Source organism: Anomalospiza imberbis, chromosome 6, assembly GCF_031753505.1.
Source record: "Anomalospiza imberbis isolate Cuckoo-Finch-1a 21T00152 chromosome 6, ASM3175350v1, whole genome shotgun sequence".
NCBI classification, from domain to species: domain Eukaryota; kingdom Metazoa; phylum Chordata; class Aves; order Passeriformes; family Viduidae; genus Anomalospiza; species Anomalospiza imberbis.
Window position 1 is genome coordinate 53,401,251 of NC_089686.1, and position 13,016 is coordinate 53,414,266.

Here is a 13,016-nt window from a genome sequence, read left to right on the forward strand (position 1 = left end):
ACTTCATTGCTGAACAAAGGCCTGCATAAAGTAGTGACCTGCAGCAAGTAAATAAGCTGATGCCTGAATAAATCAGTGTTCTCTGTGTAAAATCAAACCTCACCTGCCTCCCAAACCTTATCTGCAAACATAGTGCCCTGATATAAACTCTTTTCTGGTGCCATCAGAAGAAGCCTTTATATCTTTTGCTGTTCCTTTTACATTTCAGAACTTTATTCACAAGTGGGACCATCGCTGCCAGCGAGAGTCTCTTTCAGATATTGAATACCAGAGGACAGTTGAACTCATGTTCAGGTGAGTTGGGCTGGACTTGATAATCAATGTAGTTTTTTTTTCTTTATCTGTTTTAAAGAATGTGTGTTGGCTGCAAGGTGTCTTCTGTTTCCTCCCTCTGAAGCAAACTGTTTCATCTGTTAGTTTGGAGAAATGCAGCAAGTGCTTTAGTTAGGCCTGCTTTAAGCTGACTTGGTAGTCTGACCTTTATATGTTTTGTGCTCATGGTAGGATGGGAGAGGAGGTGCTGGGGGTGAGGGGAACAACTGCAGAGGGAGGAAAAAACAAGGGAAAGAAGAAAAGGGGAAGATGAGGGAAGTGATGCATGTTCTTGGCTTATTATGACATTGTGGGTGGTGAGTTAATACTTGATGATCGTGCATTAGTGGAACTTGTGGTGCATGTTGGATACTCAATAGTAGCATTGGGAGCATGTTCTCATTTGGGAGTTTTTTCAGGAAAACAAATCTACTGACCTTCAGTTGTATTGTACTGTGTGCAGGAAATTGCTTCCCTGCTTCTTATGGGAAAACAGCTGCTGGTTTCCATGACACATCTGTAGAGGATGGATCGCTTGCAACTAGATGCATCTTTAGGGAGCATCAGCTTATTGTAATTTTAATTCCTTGTTTCATTCCTGAAACAAGCACATGTTACATCTCTGTATGAGCATTGCAAAAACAAATGCTGGGAAGCTCCCTTTGGCTGCCCCTAACAACTCATGCTTTTTCTTTGTAGAGATGTTTTGGAAGAACCTACAGAGGAGGAGTTGATGGAAAAACTGCACCAGCACCCACACCTGCACTTATGTAGGTGACTGGTGGGAAGGACTGATTTATTTAGACCTCTGTTTTCTTGAGGTTGTCAGCTGGAAGAAACTGAATGGATTTTCTGTGAGATGCTGTTAGGAGAGGGACTTGTAGGACACTACGTGAGGTTTTGCTTGGGAATTCTCTGCAGAAAGGTTTTTTTATTTTGGGTTCATATCTTTTTTTGAAAAAGATTTGAATCTTGCTAACATGATTTTAAGTTGCAATTTTAGGAGTATTGCAGCTATTATTTTTATAGGGTGTTGATATCGGTTTTTATTTACTTTTTTTAATAGGGAAAGTTTCTTTAAAATGACAGTGCACTTTAAAACATGAACTTTATAACCACTAAGCCTACTACTTTTTTCAGCACAAGAAGATGGAGCTGCCTTTTTTTGGCAGGCGAGTGTGGCAAGGGCTGTGCCCTGCAATTCATGAATGGATTAGTCAGGACCAGAACAAAATCCTTAATCTTCTTGTAGTGAGAGCTGTATCGCTGTTTTTATTGTAATGTGACACCAGCATATCTTAGCAAATTTTTGGGAGTTAATCATGTTGGAGCACAATCAATTCCAGCTTAGTAACAGGGACTGCCTGCTTTGCACATCCTCTGTTTTTCTTTGCTTTCCATGGGGGGATTCATGTTAGTTGTGCCATTCAGGTCACTGAGAGCAGTTAGAGCCTGGACTGGAGCAATTGCACTCATGGTTTTCAATGGGGTAAAATTAAGCTCTCTTTCAGAGACAATATTCTCATGTTGCTCTTTACTGAACCTCTTCCTTTTCCTTTCTTCCAAGTCCTGTTCTACACTGTGTTGTATTCTATGAAAAAGCTAAGGGGAATCAGCTTTGGCTGGAATGTTGTACCATGATCACTGGAGTTGCCCACTCAAAGAGGGAAGGGGAAAAAAAAAAGGTTGAATGGGATAAATGCGATAATCGAAGTGCTTAACAGTTGAAATTTTAATTTGAGCCTGTGGGAATTGAAGGTGCTCAACCAGTATTGCAAGATCACATTATTTAATAGTTAATAACCACATGCTGTGTACCACTAACTTTCACCAGGGTAAAACTTTTTGGGTAAATAAGTTTCTCAACAAATCCAAAGTGGAGGATTCACAGTAAGCTGTGTCCACATGCTTTTTGTTATCCCTTAGTGTTCCTCTAAAAAGGGATTTTGGCTTGAAACTCTTGCCACATAACTATTAAACTGCTATGAAGAATAGAATCTACCACAAATACTGTTTTTATATGTAAAAATGAAACTGCCCTTTGGGGCACTGCCTTCTCATTGAGACACTTGTCACCAAAATAGACATTATTGTGGTCATCTCTTTATTGACAAAGGCTTGAGGGAGGTAATTGGCTACTATTTATAAGTCCCTTGATTATTTTCTAGTTAAAAAATGTTTTTCAAAAGTGCCAAGCAGTCATCCTCGGTACCTTTCCTTATCTTTTTTCATCATTTGCCATTTCTCTCTGTCCTGCATGAAAGAGAGCAAAATATCCAGGATGATGGTGCTGATTTTTTTTTGAGGTCAAAATCATATTTTTGCCTTCTTGTCTCACTGCTCAGAAATTACTTAGTGATCCTTGTCTGTTTCTTTACCTTTCTGCTTGAATTTCCTTTGTGCTGTGGAGCAAAATATGTTGTAGCTTTCATATGTGTAGGACAAATGTGAGCTGAGTTCTGAGCTACTCCTGCAGTTTTTCTTTGCTGCTGTAATCCTGCCTCTTAAGCCATGCCCTTGTCTGTGTGCAGTCTCTTGTCTCTGTTCCAGATGAAGGCACCCAGTAACTCACTTGCACTGTTTCAATGGCATCATCGTGCTTTTATTTTCAGTCATGCACTTAAAACACTCAACATGGCAAGCTGATAAAGGCATCAGCACATGGTTTTCCTAGTCTTGAGTTTGTTCTGTTCAATATGGCTTCATGTCAGGATGGTTCCATTCCTTCTAGCGTGATGTATAGGCACTGCCACCAATGTATTGGGACTTATTACACAGTAGTTAAACACTCTTATTTTACCTTTTTACTGAAAAAAACATTATTTTTGTTTTCTACTTTTCTGAATCCTTGAAGTAGTTTTGCCTTGCCAAAAAGAAAGTGTCCAGTTCTTATCAGCCTACAAGTTTGATTATTTTTCCTGGCCTCTTAAGGTTCTATGGGGTTTTGGGGTTGATTTTTTTTTTGGGTTTTTTTGCCATTACCTTACAACATCACACTACAATCTGCCAAAGCAACACAAATCAGTGTGGGATTACCATAAACATCACAACTGTCTCCATTATGCCACCTTTACATCTGGACAAATGTGGAGAAGGCGTTCTGAAGGGAATAGTCTGTCTTGCTCTTGTTTCACACTTGTGTAATTGACTGAAAGTGTACCTAGAATTTAATACAAAATTGTGCTACCTAATGTCACTTGAACTGGAAGATGTAAATGACCACAAATCTTATGCAATAATTGTATAAATCATGGAAATGAATGTACATCATTAGGTAAAATTTAAGGTTTGCATTATTAAAAAAAGTTTTTTCTTCTTAAACCATGAAAATAATTGGGGTGTTGAAATGATTCTTGTGGTTTGTTTTTGCCTTTCCCTTGCTACTGATTTCTGCAGTGCTGGACATTTATGTTCCCATTGTTTTTGCCACTTAAAGGTTGCGCCCATGGAGGAGGTTACCTGCAAGTGGGATATAAGTGCTTGGTTTCAAAATGCAGACCTAAAGGACACTGCTCTGTTATTTTCCAATTCTGGAAGCACATAGCATCCTCTGTAGGTACTCGGTGAAACCTCATTGGAACTGAGCATTGATGGTTTTGAGCAGGTTGATTTTCATTTGCATTTCCATTTCTGCACACCAGGTATTACTTCATCTCTCTTTTCCTCAAGAGACTGGTGGAAAAGCATTCTCATAGCATTTCAGCTGGGGCAGATTGTGCATGTAATTTAGTAGAGTCCGTGGTATTCTTTGGTAGCATGTTCTGATGGGGTTTTATTAAGGACAGAACAAAATCTGTTCTAGAACAGGGTGATGTCTTTGGCAATGGTTGTTGCAGATGCTTAGGTGGAGCATGTGAAAACCAAAGGAAAGAGAAGATCACCTTGTGTTATTAAATCAGAATCAGATTTTTCTAGCTTCTGAAGGAAGACCTTAATTGCCTAATTAGGTCTAATTTGAGATTCCTCATGGTTTTTTTTTTTTTTTCCTTCTTGATTTGCTATGAATTTTTATTGCTTAAAGATTGAGGAGTGGAGGGAGAGGAAGGATTCAACTGAAATGTTCTTGAGTCTTTTAGTAATAATACAGAAATACAGTGGTGAACCTCACAGGCACACTCAGCTATGAACTTGACACATTTTGGGGAATATTGCTTTGCATCCCTCCAAGACTTCTTAAAGTGCAGAAAAAAAAATACAAGGACATAGAAAGCTAGAAGATAAAAGAGGGCCTATAGGAAAATGGTGCAGGGTATAGATTAATTACCTCCACCTCATGTTTCAGAGCTATGTTTTACCATGCTAGATGGTTTATCTTTTCACCTGCCTGTATAACAGGAGTAATACAGGGTGTTACCCCAGCTTTTGTAGTTTAACATTGTGCTTTCATCAGATCCAGTCATTCCAGTGTTCTGTCTCGGGGTTTATTGAAAACAAAATAAAAATAGCTGTTTGCTTATATTGTCCATGTAGGTATTAATGATTTTTTTCTTCCACAATATTTTTGCCTAATTAAAAGTGTATATAACTCTTGGGAGCTTTCAAGAAATCAGCTGGTTTTGACTTAATCTGAAGTTGTTATAAACATGCAGAATCATTTGTTTTCTGAATTCCAGGTAGGAATAAATTGGGGTTCAAGGGTGGAGGGGTAAAATTGGCATTGTAGTCCATCTCTAAGCAATACACTGTATTTGACACTGTTTCAAAATCACCTTGATAAACTGGGGCAAAGCACCGAAATTAGTGAAGTAAAATTAGAGATAAATATGCACTGTTACAATTTACCAATACATGGCAGGGAAAAAGTAGTATTAGGAGACAAATAGTATGGAGCTGATAGTGTACTGCAAATTGAATGAGCTAACAGCATCCGAAAGAGATCAAAAGAGAATTGCTTTGCAGTAATTTGTAATAGTACTTCCCTTTGTATCTCTGTCCACTTTGGGCCTTGCATTTTAAAATAAGTAGTTGGGGGAAGGTGTTCATTACAGGACAATAACAGAGGTCTAATGACATATGAAAGCTGTGAGTTTAGAAGAACTTTAGAGTAAAGAATTTGTTCAGATCAACAAGAGACAGGCAAATACTTTTAAAAACAGTACTCAAATGTTCATTACAGGACAATAACAGAGGTCTTATGACATATGAAAGCTGTGAGTTTAGAAGAACTTTAGAGTAAAGAGTTTGTTCAGATCAACAAGAGACAGGCAAATACTTTTAAAAACAGTACTCAAATATCTAAATGGCTGAGAGGAGTGAAGTGTTGATGCTATGTAATCGCTGTGTGCTGGTTCTAGGAGAAGCTGTAGTTTGGATTTGAGGCTGCTCCCTAGTTGTGAGCACTGTATCTGGGAGGGAGGAGACTCCTCTTTGCTTGAGAGCTGTTTCAGGAGGGATTTGACAGTCACCTGCTACAGCTTTGTCTGGATGTTTGCGAAGCTGCCATGTGGTGGTGGCTCAGCTGCTCCCTGAGATCCTGTCCTGCCCACCTCTCTGTGCTTTCCCTGGGAAGAATTCCCGTGGCTGTAACAAACCTAGCTTTTGTTGTTACAGCATGTTCTGCTGGGTCCAGTTAATGGCTTACAAATGTTTACAGTGTGCAAGTGTTGTACAAGTAGGGATAGCAAAAGCAATATTTTGCTCCTTCAGCTTCCCATTATACACAGGAAGGTGAGCTTGAGTTGTGTGTGCTGTGTTGCTGATACTTGACCTTCCACTAGCTCCCCGTAGTACTCCATGCAATTCACTCTGCTGGGTTCCCTTTAATCTCATTTCTAAATCCTTCAGCTTCTTGGGCAAGAAGAAGGCATGTGTTGCCCTTCTCACAGTTTGTTTTGGCTCAATGACAAGCCAAGTAGGTTGGATAACTTCATTTTTCCCTTGATGAGGACACTTAGTTTGGGCACTCTGCTCTGCCTGCTACCGCATGTCACAAAATGCATGACATTCATACCTCTCACACTTCAGCTTTTCTTTCAAACTTGGCTTGGTGAATGAATTCAAAAGTCAATACCAGGGGACTGATGCAGCATAAATCCTAGGAACAACTAGAAAACCTTACAAAAAGCAAAGATGTAGTAATTAACCTTAATATTACAGAACTTTACCTTACCAAAGGTAATGATGATTAAAAATTAATTTTGTTAATTGAAATAGGTCTGATGTTTCCCTGGATCCAAGGCAGAGTAGAATCTGAAGCCTTTCTTGATTTCTTTTCTGCATCTTCCAGACCGACAATCTCTATTTTAAAAGATAAAATAGATCATGAAGTATCTAAGTGATGTGATTAAAGTCACAGGAAATCTGTTGCTAATTCAGGAATTAGCACCAGATCATCAGACTTCCTTAATCTTAAAGTTCATATTTAATTATGAACTCAAAACCTCTTCTATATTTGTAAAGCTACAATTTTCCCAGCATAAAGTGAAAGAAGATGGTCAGAAAAAAAAAAAACAAAACAAAAAACTCAAGACTGAGCTGGCATTTTTCAAATACTAAATACATGGGGATATGTGCAGCAAGCCACTGGAAGAGCCACCTATCATTATGTCCCACAGAGACTATGAGAAGAACTTCAACACTGTAAAAATGGAGTCACAAGGCACAATAAATGCTTTTCAAAAATGTCTTAGTTAATTAAAATTGTTGCGATTCTTGAGGAAAAACTGCGGAGTGCATTAGCCTCTGTCATCTGTGAACTTGTTTGCCAAAGGAAGCAAAAGGAAATTTTTGTCATGAACGATGTATTTTACCCACTATAAGAAAAAACCTAAATATTGCTTTTGATGTGGAATTCCAGCCACTGATGTAGTTTATTTGCATTATTTTCTTCTCTAGTCCTATACTTAAATTTTTCCACAGTAATTGTATGAAAGAATGGTTCACTGATGCTGAATTTCTTAACTGTATGCCAGAGGTAATTGTAGCTTGTCCTTTAATGCTAGAAATTCCTTGTAACAGTGTCAGTCATCTTTTTCCCATTAACCAGTGGAGCAGGTGTTGTCTTTGTTCTGTGCAGAGACTTTCATGGACCCCATTACTGCAGTGAGTGCCTCCCAAGCACTCTTCTGAAAACATCCTGCTGGGATAGGAAAATATTGCTATCCTTATTTTGTAGATGATCAGCTGAGATATTTGGTGATCTGCCCACAGCCGAGCTTGAAATCCATGGGAGAGTTAAGAATAAAACCTGCAGTCCCTGCTCACTGCCTTTGCTAACACACAATGCTGCCTTTTTTTTTTTTTTTTTTTGCACCAGCTGTGAACTTCAGTTGCATGTTTAGAAGATGATGTTGACTTTTCCACATTAATTGGTTTATAATTTTGTTGCTGCCTATTCTTGTATATAACTTTTTTATTTTGTTTAAAAGTTAAAAAAATTCCTGGAACCTCTAAACTTCTAAATCTACTTATTTCCTATCTTATCCAAAGAGGAGGGAGGACTATTGCTGGTTTGCCATCTTATTTATAAGTATTTAGTAGGGATGAGCTTAGGCTGGCACATGTGCAGGAAGTTTGGTAAGTGTAAGTGAACTGATAGATTCTAGTTAAGTCACTACTTCAGCTGTACAAACTAGAGGAAAAATACAGGATGACCATCCTAAGCAACAGCTTCAGCCTTCTGTCGGACCTGAAACACACTTCAAAAATGCTTTTAGCCTCATCTTCCTTTGTACTTCTTGTATTTTGTTCCTGGAGGTGAGTAAACAGTCTTTTTCAGCTCTAGTGCGTGCTTGCAGCATCATACTGAACGTGGAAAACTGCCCAGGAGGCCAATTGCCCTGCACAGTCTCACTGGCAAAGGATCATGAGCATTTAAGAGGGTGGAGATTCACGTCAAAGTAGAAAATTGAGTGCATTTTTAAGACCAAGTTCTGCTGTGTAGCAGGTGTGTGAAATACGACCTCTAATACAACCACAGGTTGCTGGGCTGGATGCAGAAATTACAATTGAATTGTAAGGACTGTGTTACACAGCCTGTCACATTAGGTAAGACCAGAAGGGATTTTGATTTTTATGCTTAAAATTAGGCTTATTGTGTAGGTTTCTGGCTAAAAGCAGACTGGATTTGTTAGCTCCCAGGAAAGAACTGCTGTTTTGTGTCTGCTGCAAAACTGTAACACTATAGCATTGAGCTGGGTGTTGGTGGTGGTATAACAATTTCCTTGTACAAGGAGCATCCTTCTAAGGTGAGCTGGGAAGCCAGTCTGGCCCTTACTGTGTTATTATATTAGGTCTCCTTGCCTTTAGGAGTGAATTGGTTCCTCACATGATGTGCTGAGCTGCTGACAGTGCTCTTTTTTTTTTAATAAGTACTGCTCTTAGAAAGTAAAACTTGAGTCTTTAATGTGTCTTCCCATACCTGTTTAATACCAGTGAGAGTAATCTTGTATTTCACCAAAACTACGAGTGTTCAGTTCCCGGCATCCTGGATAATTGGTGGTTTCTCTGAAAAGACTTGGACAATTGCAATAGGAAAATGCCTCCAAAGAAGTTTCCTGTGAAATCAAAGGTGAAGTGTTAAGCCCAGACAGTAAAACTTAGATCAAATTAGCCAGCAGAAGGGGCCACAGAGGAACAGGTTGTCCTTTAAGCTTCACTGTGTTGTGTGAGGTGTCACCCCTTTCTTTCTGTAATCAGACTTCATGAAGGATGCAAAGCTATTCTTTCCTAATACAATTCAAATCAAAGCCCTCAGCTAGATGATCAGCAGGAAAAGCACCTATCTTCCCTGCTTTAGATTTGATGACAGACCCTAGCTTTTGATAGTAGTTGGTTAATCCATAATCCAAGCATGTGCCCACAGCAACACCTGCCACGCAGGTGAGCTTTTAATCTTGTTAATATACAAATATAATACAGATTTTTGTATTAACCTCACACACATACACACCCAATAGTAAATCTCACGAGTAGGAAAATTTAATGAGATTATAAATGTCTAATGGACTTTTTGTTGGACAATAAAGTTGCCCACGTGTTGTAATTGAGGTCTGAAGTTAACTTGCTTGCTGAGGCCTCTCTAGGGTAGATTACACAGACTAAGAAAGTATGTGAAAAAATCTTTTTCATGCTCTGCTTTTCTTCCTGTTTTGTCCACTAGCCTTTCCTCCTTCACTCTGTCTTGGGTTGGTGCCCACTGTAATATCTACTGCCATCAAACTCAGCTCTTTAAAATTAGGCACATGTTTGAAACATCTGCTTATTTGAGACCCTCCACAGTGACTATTAACTTTTGCCTCTGACATTTTCTAAAGCCTTTGGTTCCCTTCTCATCTCCTGAGTGACCCTGATGCAGTCCTCTGGAGATCTGTAAAGCAGGATCCTCTACTTCCTAATTGTGTAGACATTGGAAAGTGAGGTATGAGGAAAGTTTGGGTTCAGGCTTAAATATTCTGAGGCTCACATGCATTGTATAGGTGGACCTTTTGAAATGTTGGTCTGAGGCACCTCACATGCAGTTCTACACTGAATGTTCATGTGTGATGTTTCTGATCTGCACAGAGAGATGCTACCTGGCTTTTCACCAGATACTCATGACCAGGTGTTTGGGGGAGGACCATATCTAGTTCATTATATGAGGAAAAGCTGAATTATATCCCAATCCTACACAGATAAGATGAAGTTTTGGATTGAAGGGTGACCCATCAATGCATGTCTGAATCCCACTTGTGGTGGTGTTCAGACTTAAGTAGAATATGTGTTAAATATTGCCATTTGAGCTGGGCTTACCAGTGCGGTTAATGGGACAGAGCCCTCTGACCAACAAAGGCTGCTTTGCCATTTATGCTTCAGGTCATTTTACAGGGTTGCTGTCACAGTCCTTCTGACTGTACAATATCTTCTTGGCTGCTTAATTGTGGTGTAGGAATGAATACTTCCATGCAAGGTAGTGGTAGGTCAGGCACAATGCTCTCAAAATCATTTTGGAAGACTTTAAATAAAATTATCTGACCAGTCACAGAAGGCACAGAATCTGCTCTGTAGGCTCCTTGGGGCCTCTCTCTCTCAATTTCCTCTCTCTGGAAATTGAGATAGATAAAGAGAAGGAACACTTTCCAGGGAAGAAACTGAGCCAAAATTACTTGGAGCACAAAAAATTCTCCTAGGACTGGGGACTGAACCCCATTTGCCACTCCGTTACCTTTAGAAGACCTTTGTCCTCGGTGAATTTGACCTAAAGTTGTAATTTTGGTCCTTCTCAAAATACATCTTAATTTGCTACTCTGATGGTGTATTTTTTTCCAGCAGTTCTCCATCTTTTTTGTACAGACTGGTTGGTGTTTCATCACAGTTACTGTTTTCTTTGTGATCTGTTGGCAGTGCTTAAGAAGGAAATTGTGCAGGACTCATCTGCAGAGCTTCCCAGTCACAGACCAGTGTTTCATGGGAGCAAAAAACAGGGGAGGTCAGGAGTTTTCCTTTCAGGTACTGCAAAATCGCTTTCAAATGCCACCAACTAAAAAGATGAAAATCTCTAATGAAGAGATAAAGATTATATTTGTTTTATTTTTAAAAAGTTTTTTATGTACTTTCCTTTTTTTGGACATGAGAGGTTTTTTTAACTCTTTAGCTGTGTTTTTAGCCAGCAGAGGGAGTTCAAGCCCTCATTTTACACTGACCACAGGCTGGGCTGTGTGATCAGCACTTCTGGATGCACTTCATGGAACATTCTCAGCATGTTAACTAAGAGCTTAACTAAGTGCTGGGGCCTGAATCAAGGGGGTTGGGATACAATCAGATTTTGTTTTTTAAAGGCAAAACATAAAAAGGTATGTTTTGAGGCAGTGAATTGTCAGTAATACACATCTGTTTGTACCATGATGTTTGTATCTGTAACACTTCTGCAATGTGCTTGGAGTATGAAAATGTAAGGGTAAGAAAGTGGCACTTCTTATAAAATGCCAAATCCAGGGTTTTTTTTTTTTTTTTGTCTCATAGATAAATACCATTAACTGTTAATGAGCCTCAAAACAATCTCCGATCTTTGAGAATCCCAGAGAGCAGCAGTGGACAGAATGTTTTGGAAATAGCTTCTATCTTAATGCAGTGATCAAATATTCTTGTAGATGCTTATTGGGAAAGAAGTTAGTTCTTCCTTCCTTTAGGTTTTTAGTGTATCTGTAGATGTTCTGGTGAGAGGAACATCCTGCTACATTTTGTGTGCCAAAACAAAAATAGTAATGAAATAGATGAAAATAAACCAAGCACTGTTGGGCTTCCTTTAAACCTGTAATTGTGGTTCCTCTGTGACAATAAATTCTCAACTGAGCATTCACCTCTGAGCAGTCAGGGTCTTTAATATCAGCTCAAGCCAATAACTGAAAATGTAAACTACATTTTAAAGTAATTCATTGTATACTCTGAGCTGACAAATGTTAAATTACACTAATTTGAGCAGATGCACATGTTGTTGCCCTAGAATTCTGGACAGGTTCTTCAGAACTGAGCAGCTTGTTCTTGTGTGCAAATAGATATTGACAAAAATTACTTGCCTAGTTTCTTGGATTTCCTTAAACTGGCACTATACAAATGTCTATTTTTACTGCACAGAAAGCTGAAGTGTTCATACTTTTGAGGACTTAATTATAGGTGGGGTGAACCTCAAGACCCACATTACAGCATTTCCCCTTTTTCACTTAAACCTGACGGGTTATCACTTGTGTTTATACAGCACTGCAAACTAAATTTGGACATAGTGGACTAAAACAAATTGTGCTTTGTCAGGAGGGCGAAGAAAGGAACTGAGCAGTGAAAACAGTGCAGGGAGTCGGCGTGTCTGGCATTGACACAGTGCTGCAAAATCAACGCTTTGATGGCCTATAAAGCATAATAACAGCTGTGTGAAAGGTTTGCTGTGCTTAGCTGGAATTATCTCTTGTGCACAGGAAAGTACATTGTAAACCAGTAAAAATTAACTGCCACAGCACAATGATGGTTTTGTGACTGGGAATTCAGATAAAGTTTTTCTACTGTTGGCGGAATGATGAAAAGGACTGGGGCCATTTGTATACAGGTGAGGAGAGGTGGTGATGTCCTGTGTTCCCCAGAGGCCAAGGCACTACAGGTATGCAAAGTGCTCCAGCTCTAAGTGCTGCCTTTAATTTAACCTGATTTTTTTTTTAACCTGATTGTAGAGTAGGAGAAAAGGGACTTGGGAAAGGAACAATCCCAGGCAATGTCATTGGATGGCAGCAGAGCATTTACCACTTGCCATGGCATCCCAGCAAAATAAAGCCAGAAAGAACTGCAGTTCTGCATGTTTGTGACAGAGGTAACTGCAGATGAGATCTCAGAATAGTATTTATAGTGAGACAGTCTTTTGTGTTTGAGACACAAGATTTCTCTCCAAAAGTGTGTTTGCCTGTGTCTATATGTCTGTGTATATATGTAAAAAATATATATTTGTATATAAACATGCATATGCATGTAAACATAAAAGCTATGTCTCTGCAGGTGAGGTTTGCTCTGTGATAGTGAGTGAGGAGCTTTAATGTGATGACTGCAACTACCAGCTCCCAAATTAGATCCTATATCCCTGGCAGACTGAGCTTGTTCCCAAGAGATACATCTTGGAGCTGGTGTGAATAAAAGCATGTAAAAGTTCTTAATTTTTCTACTGGAAAGAATCAAGTGGGTCTGTGAATGTTGCCAGAAAAAGTGATAGTTTTTATTAGTAATTTTTGGTTTTCTGTAGCAAAAATATG

At 39.1% G+C, this 13,016-nt stretch overlaps 1 protein-coding gene across 6 annotated transcripts in view; it reads left to right on the forward strand.

Moving 5' to 3' along the window:
* TPCN2 (two pore segment channel 2) overlaps nucleotides 1-13,016 on the forward strand; it is a 53,270-nt gene that overhangs the window by 21,138 nt on the left and 19,116 nt on the right. For 3 of the 6 annotated variants that reach the window (XM_068194206.1, XM_068194201.1, XM_068194205.1), the window contains 2 exons: nucleotides 209-294; nucleotides 1,012-3,662. In XM_068194206.1, coding sequence (XP_068050307.1) covers nucleotides 209-294; nucleotides 1,012-1,090 — 165 coding nt within the window. In that variant the 3' untranslated portion in view covers nucleotides 1,091-3,662. The other 3 variants (XR_011000268.1, XM_068194203.1, XM_068194204.1) reach the window with 2 other exon arrangements.